Source organism: Xiphophorus couchianus, chromosome 22, assembly GCF_001444195.1.
Source record: "Xiphophorus couchianus chromosome 22, X_couchianus-1.0, whole genome shotgun sequence".
Lineage (NCBI taxonomy): Eukaryota > Metazoa > Chordata > Actinopteri > Cyprinodontiformes > Poeciliidae > Xiphophorus > Xiphophorus couchianus.
The window spans coordinates 26,726,209-26,742,640 of record NC_040249.1 but is presented as its reverse complement, the minus strand read 5'-3'; the positions used below and the strand labels follow the sequence as shown (position 1 = coordinate 26,742,640).

The window sequence follows — 16,432 nt, the reverse complement described above, 5'->3', positions numbered from 1 at the left end:
GATTTCCTTTGGAAAGTCTAGTCAAGCACATCCAATCCATTACAGGATTCCTGGACTAATCCGTCCTTCGTGGTCATTGTTCCACTTGAATAACATTGATAAATTATTTCTGAAGCTTTGATGCTAAAGTGCAGCCTCGCAGCAGTTTTGTACATACCCAGCAGGCCTTGTGATTGTACAGTGTATTGATCTGCAGGCGCAGGTATCTGTTCCTTTATCACAGGATGTGAACGTGTGCAAAAAAAAAGGAGAGAGGAAATTCTTAATTCCTCTTTCCTCAATGTAAGAAGAGCTTTTCAGTGTTGAAGGAAGAATTGGTGAGATTAAAAAGTGCGACGTGACTGAAATGTGTGTCTGTAAGCTAATTAAATTAAGTGGAACAGTAAAGCATTGGGGTTTAACCTCATCTGCACTGAAATTATAGTCAGATTTATATCAGGTGTAGAAACCATGAAAACAACAAAAAGTGAGACTCAAACAATTTTTAGAGGAAAAAAGGAGAGAAAACTCCTGCTGCCAGAGAGTCAGAGTAAAGGGCACCTTGAAAGTATCTCAGAGATATAATCAACTTTAGTAATGTAGCTGCGTCTGTTGAGACGCTCTCAGAATCAGGATGGATGAGAAACAACACATTTCACATTTTAGGAGATCCCAAAATCGTGAAATCCAGATTTATAATGATAGACAGTAAGGAGAAAATGCAATCTCTGATTTGTAAGCTTCTAATAAGATTTTTTTTAATCAGCAGATTTTAGATCCTAGTGTGATTTACTGTAATCTGAGTCCTCTTGATCTGAGTCATTGATCATTTGCCGTTTGGCATGTATAAGCAAAATAAAACAACACCAAATGGAGAAGACGTACACTGGTCACCTAATATGGCCGCTCACCCAGATGCATGTGACCACACCCATGGTCTCCTCGTGAACCCCACCATCAGTGACTCTGCAGAGATAATAATAAGTGTGGGAATCCCCCTTGAGTGTGCGAGAGACACAAGATGAATCATTGACGGTACACCCTCTAATGCACAGAGACAGTAAAGAGCTGCGATTGACCCAGTTTTGGGGGGTTTTTTCTTTCAGGAGGGGCAAGAGCTGAGCGTGAGGGGTGTTTTCCGTCTTTGAGGGATCCATCTTGTGCAGCAGCAGGAGGAGAGAGGAGCAGTGATGCTCAAAACCAGCACTTCCACTGCAATTCCCAGCGCGCTGCTTGGCGTGGAGCGTGGTGAAGTCAATAAAAAAAATATGATCCGGCCAAGATGAATAGTCGATTCATCCAGTAAATGCACATTAAAAATCTTCATTTTTTTTTTATCTGTTTTTATTGATAAATTATGCCAAATCCTTGATATGTCCATATCTCCATCAAGAAAGAAGAACTAAAGCAATGATACACGGACAGATGGAGGGAAGGAAAGAGAAAGAGAGAGTCAGGAGGACGCAAGAGGGAGGATGAGGAAGGACAAAACAGAAGGACACAATGGAGGGAGAAAGGAAAGATGCATGAAACTACAAAAACACACGGGGAAAAAATGGATGACGTGTGAAAGGAAGAAAAAAGGAAGGGCAAAGGAACAAAGAAAAGAATAAGAAAGACTGAAGAATAGACACAAGGACAGGAGAGAGGAAAGAGAAAAACAAGAGAGGGAAGGACACAAGAAAAAGGAGTGGCATGAAAAGAAAGACCAGAAATGACACATGGAAGAAAGGATTGCTCAGAGAAATGATAAAAGGAAGGAAAAAAGAAAGGATCACCACAAGGAATTAGACAAGGAAGGATAACGGGAAGGAAGGAAATGACGTAAGGAAGAAAGGAAAGAAGAAAAAGCACAAGGGAGGAAGGATAGAACAAAGGAATGACATGAGGAAGGAGAAAAGGTGGACAAAACATTTAGATAGATAAAAACCTTACAAAAATGTTAATTGTATTTAACCGCCACATTTAAATACAAAAAAAGTTTACCAAAGTGCTTCAAAGCATTAAAAAAATCAGCCAAATGAAATAAATTAAATGGCTAGGATAAAAACAACATTAATGACATGATCAAACTAAAAGTGAACTCAAGTAAAGACGGTAAATTTTCAGGCAGGATTTATCAAACGGTTGCAGAACGAATATTAAGAGCCAGATTCCCTCTGTTCTTCAGTCGCAGTGCGCTTCTGGAGTTATATGGTTCAAGCAATTTAGTTAAATCAATTTTTAAGTTTCAAGGCAAGTCCAAGGAATAAAAGAAATAAATGAAATCAACAAGAAGATGTACAGGCAGCCAGTGAAAATCAGCAGATATGATTATGCCTTCTGATATCTTTTAGGAAATTTGCTCCAGCAAAACCAATGATGGTTTTCAAGGTCTTTTTTGCAAAATAATTTGTTTTAGCAAACTGATGTAAATGAGTAAAGCTGCTCTCAAAAGCTGTTACTTGCCTCCTACTAATAATACTTATCTAAAACATATTTCCATTCTTTTCCAGATGTGTAAAATGCCGAAATCCAGTTACATTCTCTCCCAAACTGTAAAATTCACTATTGCCTTGTTACATAATGCATCATTAATAACATTATTAGGAGGAATCAAAAAGGATATTCCTGTTTCAGAGACACATGTAGCTCACTTTCTAGCTCTGTTTAGAATCCTGGGTTTTGTGATAAAGATTAGTATAAACATGTTTCAGGCTTGTTGTTGTGACTCAGCCAACAGAAATGTTCAAGGCTACAGAGTTTCAATAATAATAAAAAATCAATAGATGTTTTCTTAAAGTTAGTTTGACGTCTTGGCTCGTGGCTCACAGCGTAGTGGCCTCTCGCCGTTGAATATTAAACTTAATACATGGCAACAATATTTTTTCTCCCAGTGCCAAGCTGGAAAGCAAATAAAACTCACAAATAAACCTGAAATTGTTGTGACTATAACACCAGTGGAAGACGAAGTAGTGTGTGGTTGTTTTGTGGTTTTATTACATTTATTTATCTAATAAAAATTTATTAGATCCCAGTTGGTGGTGACTTTAGTAGCAAACAGAGTTGGTAACTTAAATTGAAAATATAGCTGGTAACTTAACTGGATTAAGCTGAACTCTGTGGTAACTTAAAATATTTAGTTTTATAACCAAATCTTGACTCTCCAAATGTTCCTCCCTCACCTGTCTGCTGTGCTCCTTGAGTCTCATGAAGCAGCTTGTTCGCTAATGTTCTCTAACAAACCTCTGAGGCCTTCACAGAGCCGCTGGATTTATACTGAGATTAAATTACACGCGGGTCGAACCATTATCCACTTTTTCTTCCACTTCACAACTAAGCTGCGTTTGCTTTCGGTCCATCACAAAGGAGACGAAATTCAAAAACGTTTCATCTGAGTAGATATTTTTCCAACGCTCTTTTCAGGAGTCCGCAATAGTGCGTGTAATGAAAACACAAATGTTGAGCACAATCCTCACAATAAATAAGAAAGCGACGACTTAGAGCAGCAGCTTTAAAAGCTTATTGACCTTATGCACTCCTAATTACAGCCGGACAATGATGAAAGGTAATGAAAAACCCCGATACACACATCTAATTTTGTTTTGATTACACCTCTTCTCTGTTTTCCAGTGGTCACTTTTTATCTCCTCATTTCAAGGCTAATGAAGCTACCTAGGAGGTCTCATTAACACTTGCAGAGATATATTTGACTTGCCGCAGCTGTGCTGCCCAGCAGATGACAACCTGGGCTGCAGTTTTCACAGCTCACAGTGTTCCTGGCAGACCTCCCGCTTCTACATACAGGATTTAAAAAATTAAAAATATGACATTAAATTCAGACTGATTCTTTGTTCTTTACGCTCAGGATGTTATGAAATAAATGCTATAAAATAGTTAAAAACTATATTTCCAAAAGAATAGTTATAGAAGATCTTTAATGCAATTTGCTTTCATGTTTATTGGTTATGTTCATTATTTATTTATTTATTTTTGGAAAATAAACATAGATACAGTGGTGGGCACTCTTCTGCTAATAGCGAAGCTGATCTTTCAATTAATGCTTCCCCATTTTGCTAACTTTGAAAACATTTAGCACACTTAGCTTCCCCCAACTCTAGTTACATTCAACTGGAAAAAACTAGCTGATATGAAAAACCAAAAATGAATTTTACTTGCAGGAAAGGACGTGTTTTTTTTGTTGTTGTTTTGAAAATGATCACTTTCCAAAAACTCAATACACCTTAATACCAGCAAATGGCATCAAGGTATATTGATTACCAGGAGTTAAATTGTGCTGGATTTATTGTAAGATGTGAATTCATTTGTGCACATTTATGCTACCACGTTTTTTATTTTTTATATGTTTTTCTCCTTTTCTTAGATCAGTTTAGCAGGATAACGCATATGTATATGAAAATGAGTTAATAATCTCAGGTAGCGTAAATGTGGGTCTTTACACACGTGCATCCATTCATCCACCTGGTTGTCCGTTTCATCAGAATCAGACCCACACTTCCTGAGTAACCAAGGTGAAATTCCCACTCTTCCCAGTATCGCCGGTGTTCCTTTTTTTTGTGACTAGGGAAATTCCCATCCTCATGTTGCCATGGGAACAGTCTCCTGATTCCAGACTGTTCCAGAGAAAGGGTATTCCCCCATTCACACACTTACAAATACACACGCACGTGGATTTGCTCCCACATTGCCCATCTTTGGAGACAATGTGATCTGATTGAATCAGTCAGCCAATCAAGGCTGCCACGCGGATTTGACATATTGCATTGTCTGTTAATTCGTCAACACGCGGCGCTAAACGGCGTACAGAGCGGCGCCTCATACAAGCGAGGCATTAAAGATCGCAGCGCACGCAGCATCTTGACAAACAAAAAAAGCACCCAAGTGAGGAATTCATGTGCAGTACCCATTTTATCCTCATTTACCTCGGCTCGATAAGTGATTACAGACACACACTGAGATGTAAACGGCAGATCTGGAATGATGAACCTGAACTAATGCCAAAAAAAAAAAAGATCAAATTCCTTGCAGGTCTTCAAACAATCTTTATGCTTTCGCATGTTATTCCAGATTCCGAGACTTTAATAGGAAAAACACCGGTGTCATTTATTGATTATGCTTATTAAACAATTGCATCAACCTCGAGGCCAGGAAACGCCCTGTCCAGACAGCCTGTCACAGACCTGAGTCTCCCTGGGTTACATTAATCACCAGCAACGTCTTTAATGTGAAACAATTTGGTTTGGCTCTCCAGTCGAGTCATTTTTATTTTGAGGGATTCTCTTTTTTCCACCTGGAGTCACGTTTCCGTTGCAGCATGAAACCAGAGAGAAAGAGCTGCCTTTTACCTTAGCCTTTGACTCATGTTCTTCCAGAGAAATGCGCATCTGATCGGGGAGACACGGGTGCCCCTTTACATGTCCTGACTAAATACCAGGTCAGGCTTCAGCACGCTGGATGGTTTGCTGGTTCAAAAAACATTTCTGTCTCCATCAAATGCTTCTGTAGCCATTTTTGCGGGTTTTAACCCCTCAAATTTTCCTCTTTATTTCAAGAGACTTTTCCGCACTTTACATCTCTGAAGCAAGTTCTTGTTTCAGTGCATTATCAATTCCGCCTTCACAGTCTCCACAGATTTTATACAATCACGGCTATGAGCAAAAAGCTGCAGTACCAGATGAACTGTTAACCTCAAGACTCCTCGTTAACAAACACAAATATGGATTGGATTTATTGCAGCAAAATCTGTTTTTAAACGCTCTTTCCTCTCCAAGTACGAGCATAAAATTACTCATGAAATATGGAAGTAAAATAAGAAGTCCTGCTGGCTGTTGCAGGTGACACAAATATGCAAATAAGGGGTCTGGTGTAGATTGATTGGCATGCATGCGACACGGTGGGGGTGGTATGATGCTGTGGTGGTGTACTTTTTTCCCATACAACAGGGATTGAAACACTGGTTAAAGTTTATGGTGGCTGGGGAGGGATTTGCTAAAAAGCATGAGACTGGGGCAGACATTCATCACAGATCTACAACAGGATGGTTACAATTAGAGCATTTGGCCCAGTCAAAGTCCAGACTTAAATCCAATTTAGAACATGTGGAAGGACTCCATTCCATCTGAGTTACCATAAGTCATTTTGCAAAGAAAATGCAAAAAATCCCAGAAGACTTGCAGCTGTAACTGCAGCAGAAAGCGTCTCTTCAAAGCACTGACTCGGAGGGTTGAGAAAGGCACACTTTACCTTTCAGACTTCTGTTTGATGGAATTTTGAAAACCGCCGATTATTTCCCTTCCACTTCACAATTACGCACTTCATTGTGTTGCTGAATCACCTAAAATCCCTACAATATAATGAAGTTTGTGATTGCCAAGCGAGAAGAAAATCCAGGGAGGAAGAATACTTTGACACAGGTTTGTGCTTTTTGTTGCCCAACGCAGACACAATATGAGAGCATTTGTGTACGTAAACCTGTAGCTATTTCACAAAGCAAACAACGAGGCAGTTCATCACCTCAGGCTGTCGGAAGCAATCATTTCCACGTTGTTAAAATGCATTTAATTGATAAGGGAAATTGACAATTATTTGCCACGTCCAAGCAGACGGAATCTCTTGTTTTCCTCTTCTGCAAATAGCTCTATAATTTAAAGCAGCAAATGAGCACCGGATGTGTTTGTAGCACTGGAATTTCATTTAAAAATTAGAATTATTGAGAGAGGAAAGGAAAGCAGGAGACCCTGCCCAGTGGAGCAAAGAGGACACAGTCTGGGGAAGCTGCATGAAAGGTCATTTACGTCTCCTTTGTCTCCTTCCTCCTCCCAGGACATAATCTCTTTGATGTCACGCACTTTCATCAATGAAACTAAACGTAAAACATATTTTTCTATCAGACAACCTTTTCTACAGATGTGAATTCCTGTCTGATCTGGTTATATAGCTGATAGATTTCACCTCCCGACGGTGTGACTCAGCCAAAAGGAATTTCTTAAAGCTGTAAATTAGATTTTTGATTGAGGTTTCGATTATATTTTTATGCAGCCCCAACGGCGTAGAGATCACGTTTGTTAGCAGCTTTTGTTTCAGTTAAAATCTCACACAAAATTATAAAAATAAATAAATAAGTGAATTGACTAAACTGAACTCATCGATATTAGTCCAAAACCTTTAGAAGACAGACAGGGATGTTGCCGATTTTTCTCATGCAAACACAGCAATGAGATTTTTTATATATAAATATATTAGTGGTTCTTGTGACTGAAAAGAGGAGCAATGGAGAGCTTGAAGCAGAAGAAGCAGAAAGAGGGGGGAAAAGTCATATGAAGCTGGAAAAGGAGAGTGGAAAGATCTGAGGAGGAAAAGATGGAGGCAGAGAAAGACCTCAGGTGGGAAGAGGATTAGAGCAGAGCAAGAGGAGGAGAAAAAGAAAGGGGGCATGAGGAGGAAAGTGAAGAAGATTTGAGAGAAAAATAGGACATGAAGCTGGGAGGAGGCCAGAAGACAAAGAGAAAGGAAAACTAAGCAGGTAGGACACAGATTCCCTTCGTTTACCATACCGAACCAGTAAGAACCAACCCATGCCAACACAAATCCTTCCTCTTCCTTCCCGTGCCGTACACCATCACCTGCTGGATTCCAACACAATCAATTGATTAGAACGGCACTCATCTCCCCGACGCTTCCCATAGCACACAATCACAACATTCTCATTAAGCTGCATTCATTCCTGCGGCATATGCAATCATTCCTCATTCCTGAGGGGGCTGGATCCAGACTGTGATTCGAAAACGAGAAGCAGCTGTTCTGGATACAAGAGCCGAGCTTGAAAAGGGTTCGTTCGTCTTCACGTGTATTTGAAGGAATCTCTATTTAGTGTATATATAGATAAATATACTGTAAATTTTCATAAAATAAATACATTACAAATAAAGTCTGGGTGCAACAAGTGCTTGTGTCGCCCCCTATGTGATGCCGCCCAAAGCAGTGAGCCATTCCACCCAAAACTATCACCTTAGAGGGAACTATGGGATTTGAATGGAGCATATTTTTGACTTTTGCTTTACATCACAAGCTGGAAAAACAACAGTTCACGCAGGGTGAGTTGGTAAAAGGAGAAATGAGGTAATTTGTTGAGGCTGAATCTTTAAATTATGAGTTTTAGAGTGTGAGGCGCACAGACACTCAGGAGGGGGTTTGAAACCAGACAGACGAATCTGTGGCTTCAATAATGGATGTACCTGCAAACTAGTGAACCATAAGCCACTACAACACATGACTGTGTGTGTGTGCGCGCGCGCGCGTGTGTGCGTGTGTGTCAGAGTGTGTTTGTGCACAAGCCGTTTGGGCGTGAATGGAAACTAGATTTGTGCGTGCGTTTTCACACCTTGCTTCCTTAGCCTCCTCTTCTTCAGCCCGAATATCCGGACTTTGGAGAAGATGTCGACCAGGTTGCCGTTGCACAGCCCCTGCTTCTTACCGGGGCTTTTCCGCCGCCGGTGAGCGGTCGGTCGGTGGGCGTGTTGCTCCCTGGCCTGCCGCTTTTGGCGGATCAAACCGCTGGCGATGGCAGCTGCCATGTCTCCGCCGAAACAGACGACAGGAAAGCGATGCCGTCTCCGTCCGCGTCTCCGGTCTGTTCAGTGTCCACCGGAGGGGACGGAGCGCAGACAAAATTCAGACACGGACCCCCCTCCCCCCCTCCCCCCCAAAATCTCCGCTTTACCACCTATAACAGCCCCATACTTCAGCTCCAGCACGATGAAGTCCAGAATAAACACTCGAGGTCACAGCATCTTGTCTGATGACTATCCTTCAGGCCATAGGTTTGAGGAGCGCAGCGGGGTACCTGTCCGTCACGTCTCACCGGTCTGTCTGTCAGTCAACAGCTGTCACTGAGCGGCTTCTTCAGCGCTAAATTCCCGGAGCGTGTGTGTCAGTTCGTGTTCCCATAGTCAACAGGCGAGCCGAGTAAAAATATGGAAGAAAAATCAGATTGAAAAAGCCCTAGAAAGCAGTTATGTCCTCTTCTGTGAGAAGGTCTGTTTGTATTCCGCTGACTGAAGAGAGAGGCGCGCGCTGGAACCGCGAGCCGCTCCAGCTGCGTGGAATGAGACCCACTCACCTGAAACAGCAAATCCGGTTTTTCAAAATAAAACGGAATCTTCTCTTTTCCGCCTCTTAATTTTTAAAAGTTAAATGATCATTTCAGAAAAATAGCCAAACTATTCCACACATTTGTTTTTGGCGATTGGATTATCTCATGATAAATCAGTAATAAAATTAATAATAGGTTAGTAAAAACATACATTTTATTTTCACTTTTTATGTTTAAAGGGGCAATATTATGGATTTTCAAGGCACATATAGCCATTTTATAGCCTAATTAGCCTTCGGTTGTAGAAATGCTGTTTATATCAAATATGACTTAAAATAAATTTGATTTCATAACTTAAGACAGGGACATAGACCGGCTTTATTGTCATTCAGTTATACATTTTCTGTACATATTGAATGGAATTATATTGAGGATTCTGCCTTGAAATTGGGCCTCTATCTCTTTAAATACCTTTACTCTTTTTGAAACTCCACGATCAGAACCTCATCACAACATTTTTATCCTGTGGCTAGTCTGAATAGCTGAGTGGTGGAGTCGTGGGGGAGGGGTGCTCTGGGAGGCGGAAGCTCAGAAGCTTGGAAACTCCAGCTCTGAGAAGGAGCTGAGCCTCGAAGGCGGTGCTAGGTCCACCCAGGCATTTTGCATAGCTGACATTGACATTGAAATGAAAGAATTTCTCAAACATGCATGAATGAATCAAGGCAACAATCCTGGCAGGTTTTTGATGAGGGAATAACATTCCTTACCATAAAACGTATAGTATTGAAGACTGTTTTCCACGGGTGCTTACTCAGTGTAGCTCGACTCTGCTCTTCTCAGAACCAGAACCAAACAGGGAGAAGCAGCACTTAGTTTCTATGCACCCAAATCTGGAACAAACGTCCAGAAAACTGCAAAGATGCAGAAACACTGAGTTTCTTTGAATCAAGGCTAAAAAACACTAAGTCTACTTTGATTAGTAGAAAGTGTAGCACTGATGAACATATTGGATGTACACAGCTTGATGGCATTTGACAAAATTTTATGTTTATTATTTGTTTCATAATTGGTTACTATACATATATAAAATTTAATGTCCTCTATCATTGCCCACCACGCATCTTTGGGTATACAAAATTTTATTTTGAAGGGGATGACCGGATGTCCCCCTGACAGCGGCTCTGGTAGTTTGACGTTTGAGTCCGCGAGCGCTGTCTGGGGCTACACAGCTGCTGTAGCCGCGAGCCAAGCGCGCAGTGACACACGCGCTCCGAACAACAACCCAGCCGTCCTCATTGAGGTCCGGTGAGGTGTTCGTTGTTTGTCTGGTGGCAAGATGCGACCAGAGGGAGGAGGAGACGGAGGAGCAGGTGCGGGAGAAATGAGCCTCCTGAACGGAAACCTGACAGACGTGTTTGTCTCCGGAGAACAATACAGCCTGATTAAACCAGGTAAACTATCAACCAAAATATGGTTGATTGAGAAGGCAGATTGCTTATATCATTATGTGAAATTTAGAACTGAGTTTCTGAGGCAAATTGTAATGTTACAAATTATCAATAAAAAATAAGTTTGTTGCTTTGGATGTATCAAGTATGGTTTTGATGAGACAGTAACATTATAACATGATATTTAGCTAAAAAAAAAAAAAACCATAAATAATTAAGTAAAAGGCACATTTTACATATTGTCCTGTCTTTAAACAGACTTTCCGTCATAGTCCTTTTAAGGCTTATGCACCTTTCTACTACCGCATATTTTCCTTCCACTAAATTTTCCATTAATATGCTTGAAAACAACTCTCCAGCCAGCCAGCTTCATTGACTGTGATTAACTTCAGCTGCATGTATAGGCAGTAATATAACATTTCTGTCATAAAAATCCATTTTGCAGGCGTGCCGTGATGTGATGTGGCCTCGGCGCGGCTGTCGCGCTTTCGACTCCTGGACCCGACGACGTTTACCGCATGTCTTCCCCGCTTTCCTGTCAGCCCACTTTGAAAAAGGGACACTTGAGCCCACAAAAAGACCCCTTGCCGGGCGATTAAAAACAAATAGAAACAATCAGTTTTGTAATATTAATTTTTTTCTGGAAAGCTGAATTTTGTGTTGTCATTAACTGCAAGACAGAATCATAGTCATTAACAAAAATAAATGGAAATTTAGTTTGTAATAAATCTAAAATAGTTTCACTTTCTGAATTAAAATACTGAAATAAGTGAACATTTTGTGTATACTCTTAATGGTTGAGATGCACTATGCTTTTTGTTGCCATTTAGAATATCAAAATTAATGGGAAACAACCAAATAGGATAAAAAAAATAACCCAATGAGCCTCAGATTGATATGAACACAAACATCCACAAAGAGGTCATAAAACATCCTACATGAAACACATTGACCGTAAAGGACCAACAACTAACCTTTGCTTCTTGTGCATAAAGGTATGGTGCAAACACTGAAACCTGCCCGGCTCATTATCTCTCTCCTCACACATTCCCAACTGTCTGTATTCAGCTCAGGAACGGCTGTCTGAATAAATGGTTTAAAAATGCAAAAGGTGGGCTCGATTGATGGGCTGATTAGCTGCAGCACAGCCTGGCATGTCTGCTTTTATCTTTCAGGTGCAGGTTTCCAGCTGGAAGATTAACTACTATGGCTGACATTTCCTGCATGGCGTAAATATATACACATATGGAAGCACGTCAGAGCCAGTAACAGGAGTTGATTCTGCAATAAAGCTATAATTATTGAAATATACCCCACTGAAAATACATTTAGTTTTTTTATATGCGTGTTAGAGCAAATGGAGGTAGGTAGTGTATATTTATGACAGGCAATGCTTAAGGGGGAAAAGAAAAGTGCCATGTCCCAAAATAAAATGCAGGCTAGGATAAACATCACCTTCTAGTTTTTATATATCATCAAAAAAAACTGAAAATATTGATTAAAAAATAAGATTTAGTTATACATAAAAGATTAGAAATTGCCAGAAGGATTTGAGCTCATTTCAGCACCATGGACAGCGTCACAAACACAAACACGTCTGATTATAATAATAGCCACTAGGTGGCAGCAGAGCATCTCCGAGGAAATTACCCGCAATTAGTTGATGACTTTATTTGATATTACAATACATTGCTAACTCAATTAATCAATTGTGACGTAGTTCTATGTGGAGTTAGTATGGGATATGTATTTTAAGAGTGTCCAAGTAACTCAAAAATAAACACAAATTGCTGAAAATCGGATGAAGCATTCTTACGACTTTAATTGGGGTTTTTTTTGTGTTTTTTAACCAATTTGTTTTCAAATGTATTGAAGAAAAATCCAGAATCTTCCACAAGAATCCAGACTTTCTATCTGCATCACCTGATGCTGCAGCCATATGAAAATGTATACATATTTTAGTTTTTTTTTGCTCGTCTGTCTGACTGACAAAAATATGCACAGAGGTATGAATGTGCTCTGTTTATGTATGTGTGCAAGGAGAAGATGTGTACACCCACTTCTATGCAGGTCAGTCCAGGCAAAGGAGTTATGAATAAATCAGAGCCACATTTACATTAAAATTCAGCCACAGAGTTGCTTTTTATGCCATCCCAGAAAAGCAAGGTGCAGCGATTAGACCCCAAAAAGGAAAATTCGTCTCCCTCCTCTCTGCACCAGCTTTTTCCTCAAAGAAATATGTCTGCCCGTCCCAGTTTTTATTTTCCTTCTAGAAGCATGGTCAGAAAGAAAACTGACAAAGTTGCAAATCTTACAAACTGACACCTACAAAACGCCAAAAATAAGAAATGCTGTGCATCAATGGTTGCATTGACAGCCAACATGACTACATAATTATGTTTCACTACATTTGAGGAGCATCTTCACGCCCGAGTTTCTTGTCGCTCTATACAGAAGCAACAGCACCCTCTAGAGATCCAAAAGGGCAACAGTAATATTAATCATCTTTTCCCCTCCCTCTTCACTGTCCTCCAATCCTTCACATGAAGAAGACAATGAAATCAGATATAATAACTCTGGATCTATATTGATTATAATTTATATCATAACTAAATAAATAACTTCTATCTTTGACATGCTTAGCAAAAATAAAAAAGAGAAATTTGCCATTTTTGGTTGCCGAAGTGCTAAACTATTAAGAAAATTTAGCAGCTCTGTATTTGAATTTTGGCAGCTGTTGGAATCAGATTTTTCACCAGTAATTTAAGTTATGAAAATTATTTGCTGTTTTATTCTGTATATATATTTACCTATTTATCTAAATTATTTCAGAACCCAAAGCAATATACTTTGTGAGAACAATATCGATTTAAAGCAGAAAGATTAACTATAGCATTTATAGTAAAAGTACAAAAAACTTACATTGTAAGTATACTATATATTTAAAGAATGTAGAAAAATACATTTCAAGATGTTAGTCAAAGTGCTTTATATTAACACACACGAAAAAACTGATCTGAATATTCCACAAAACCAGTTCATTTTCTCATTTAGACCAGTATTACCATAGTATTACGCCAAGACTCATAGTAAAATAGCGAATGTGAAAGCAGCTTAAATAAAACACAATTTCTAATTATAAATGATAATCAGTATTAATATCTGGTTAATACTTTTAACTAACTCAGAAAACAAACTTTGGATCATACTGTTGCACAAGAAAAAATGTCTGAAATCAAACTTCTTGCAGTTGTTGACAGCAAATTGTACTGGAATTCACATTTGAATTTCTAAGTCAATTGGAAAGCATTGACATGTAAGACAAGCAATGATTATTTATTCAACATAGTTCCTTTACACCTCCCTATATAAAGTCACTGTATAAAAGTGTGGGAGATAAATATAAAATCAACACTAATTCTGTTCTAATTCTAAGTGCAAGAAATGTAAATGTAGCTAATTACAATCAATGTCAACAAATGCTTTGTCAAATTAAATTAATTAAAGTACATATGTTAGAACCATCTTAAATTAAGTAAAAGATTTAGCATCTGTAAAAAATGTATTATTGTGTGAGAAAAAAGGTACTTCTGACTTCAAAAGACGATTCATGTGTCAGAACCTCTAGTCTGGCCTAATGCTATGCAACACTGTGTTTTAGTTAGAGTGAGTTGGTGTAATAGTTTCAAAAATAAAATGAAAGAAACAAAAACATCATTCATATTTAGATATATATTTTTAAAAGCAGTAGCATTGTTTTGTTTAAATCTGTCTGACTCTGCTGAAGGTTCTCACCTGTGACGAAGAAGCGGTGCAGTTCTAGAAAAGAGTCAGAAGGGGGCAGCTGGCTGTGGCTGTGACACTAAAGTAAAGGTCAGGTTTCTCTCAAAGTCTTAGAGCTGGAAAATATTAGCACCCATTTAGTTCTGTCATGATTAGGACATTTTGCTAAATTAAATAATAGCCTTCATTACTAACATTAAAATAAATTTGTGTGGATTCTTGTTTGAAGTATTTGTGAATTGCTTAAACACCTGTTTGGAATCACTAACACAGTTACATAAAGAAAGCCAGAAATGACAGAAAGAGGCTTGCTAAGGTGATGCAAGATAAATTAAATTACTCCAGAGAAAGAGAGGGATCACAAACAGAAAACATAAAGTAGCCAGAATTACCAACAAACAGGAATGCAATGAAAAATAAAATCAACAAGATGACTCAGACGGAGTCAAGTCAAAAACTCCAAAGTGTACTGAACAAACTGGAAGCACAAAATGTGACTTGAGACACTTTGACATTAAGAGTACATTAAAAATAAATCTAAAAAAGCATTATGGAATTAAAAAAAGTCCATTTTAATCCACGATGTCTGTTTAAAATGGCAATTTCTAACCTGTTTTGTCCCATTCAGACAAAGAGAGATGTTGCTTTTAATGACCGCCTGTCGGTTTTAATTGTCTCTGCAATATAAAAACTTATGAACTCCTTCTCTAGGTGGCACACTTTTCTTTACCTCGTGAGTCATGGGGACTGATCTCTTCTGCCTGCTGCGATCAAACGCTTCAGTTAAATGTTCAACCTGTGTCATGTTGCTTGGACCTGCACAGGTCCTCCACAGTCTCCAGGTGGAGGAGAAGTAGAAACGGGTGGGGGGAGATGACAGATGTGGGTGGGTGTTCCCCCAGACGGGAGTGTGAGGATAGCCGCTCGGAAAAGCGCGCCGGATGAGTCATAATTCACTCACACGGGGCGCTTGTGCTGCCGCCTGCACGGGAAAGACCGCTGTTACCCTGGCAACGAGCGATTAGTGACGCAGGTGGGTCTCCAAAAGGAAGGAGCAAAACACCTGCTGAATGCTGAGAGGACAGCGCGCACGCAGGCACGCACATCTGGTTTCAGTTACATAAATCGTTGCTGTTTGAAGCTTCACCTGGTTGTGGGCTCGCCTCTGATCTTATCACACACACACACACACACACACACACACACACACACATGCACCCACCCAATCACACAGTTACTGTAAAACACAAACAGCTGCTCCTAAAGCATCCTATCTTCCATCTTTTCTTGATAGTTAGTTCCTCACTGTCCTTGTTCGTCGTCTATCTTTGCAACATCACCAACTCAGCAGGGAGGAGCAGAGAGGGAACGGAGGGACTAAATTATTCATTCTCACTCCCTTACACACACTTTTCGTCCAGCTCTGTCTGATTCCTCCCTCGTCTTGAATATTCCTCCCCGTTTCTCCGTTTTGTACCGACTACCAGTTGTTCTCCTAAGTAAGGTTCAACGTCACAAATCTGTCTGATCGGGGGAATTGAAGCTAATCAGGCCTGTTAAGTAGAGCCAACCCTAAGAAACGCTACTGTGAAAACACGTGGAGTTTCTAACAATTGTATTCAATATATTCGATTTAAAGAGGCATTGTTTGCTCGAGACCATGTCATTCGTACAGTTGAAACCAGAACTCTACTGTTCATGCACGTTTTCTTCCTCACGGTCGGATGTTAAATCAGATCAAACAGTAACCAAACTGCTTTCTGTTTGCTAAATGCCACTAAAATGAGAGAAAGAATGCGTCAGAGTTTGGTCAAATGTTTTGAGTTTCCTTTTGTGTTTTTCTGCAGTAATTTGTTTTGTATTTTTTCAAATTGCACCAAGTCTGATTTCAACAAAATCTTAAGCTACTGCCACGCTCTCCTCTATCTCACCATGTCCTCTGCTCCTGTGCTACATTTGTGTGAATGTGGGGTCAGATGTTTGGGCTATTTCTCTTCAGCCCATTTAACTTTAACTTCATTCTGCAGCTGCTGGCTGAAGTAGCAGCTCATTTCCCGAGTACTGGCTACTCGTTGTCGCTTTGGAGTTAAAATAGCGGCTACTTTTCGATGCAAGTACATTCGATGTCGGG

The 16,432-nt window shown here is 39.7% G+C and overlaps 1 protein-coding gene across 2 annotated transcripts in view; it reads right to left on the bottom strand.

Moving 5' to 3' along the window:
• The window catches only part of LOC114138504 (fibroblast growth factor 14-like), a 55,134-nt gene that overhangs the window by 26,322 nt on the left and 12,380 nt on the right, over positions 1-16,432 (bottom strand). The window contains exon 1 of one of the 2 annotated variants that reach the window (XM_028007814.1): positions 8,360-8,654. The exons of the other annotated variant lie outside the window; for it this stretch is intronic. Coding sequence (XP_027863615.1) covers positions 8,360-8,552 — 193 coding nt within the window. The 5' untranslated portion in view covers positions 8,553-8,654. Of the gene's footprint in view, positions 1-8,359; positions 8,655-16,432 lie in introns of those variants that run through there. 2 annotated transcript variants of the gene reach the window in all.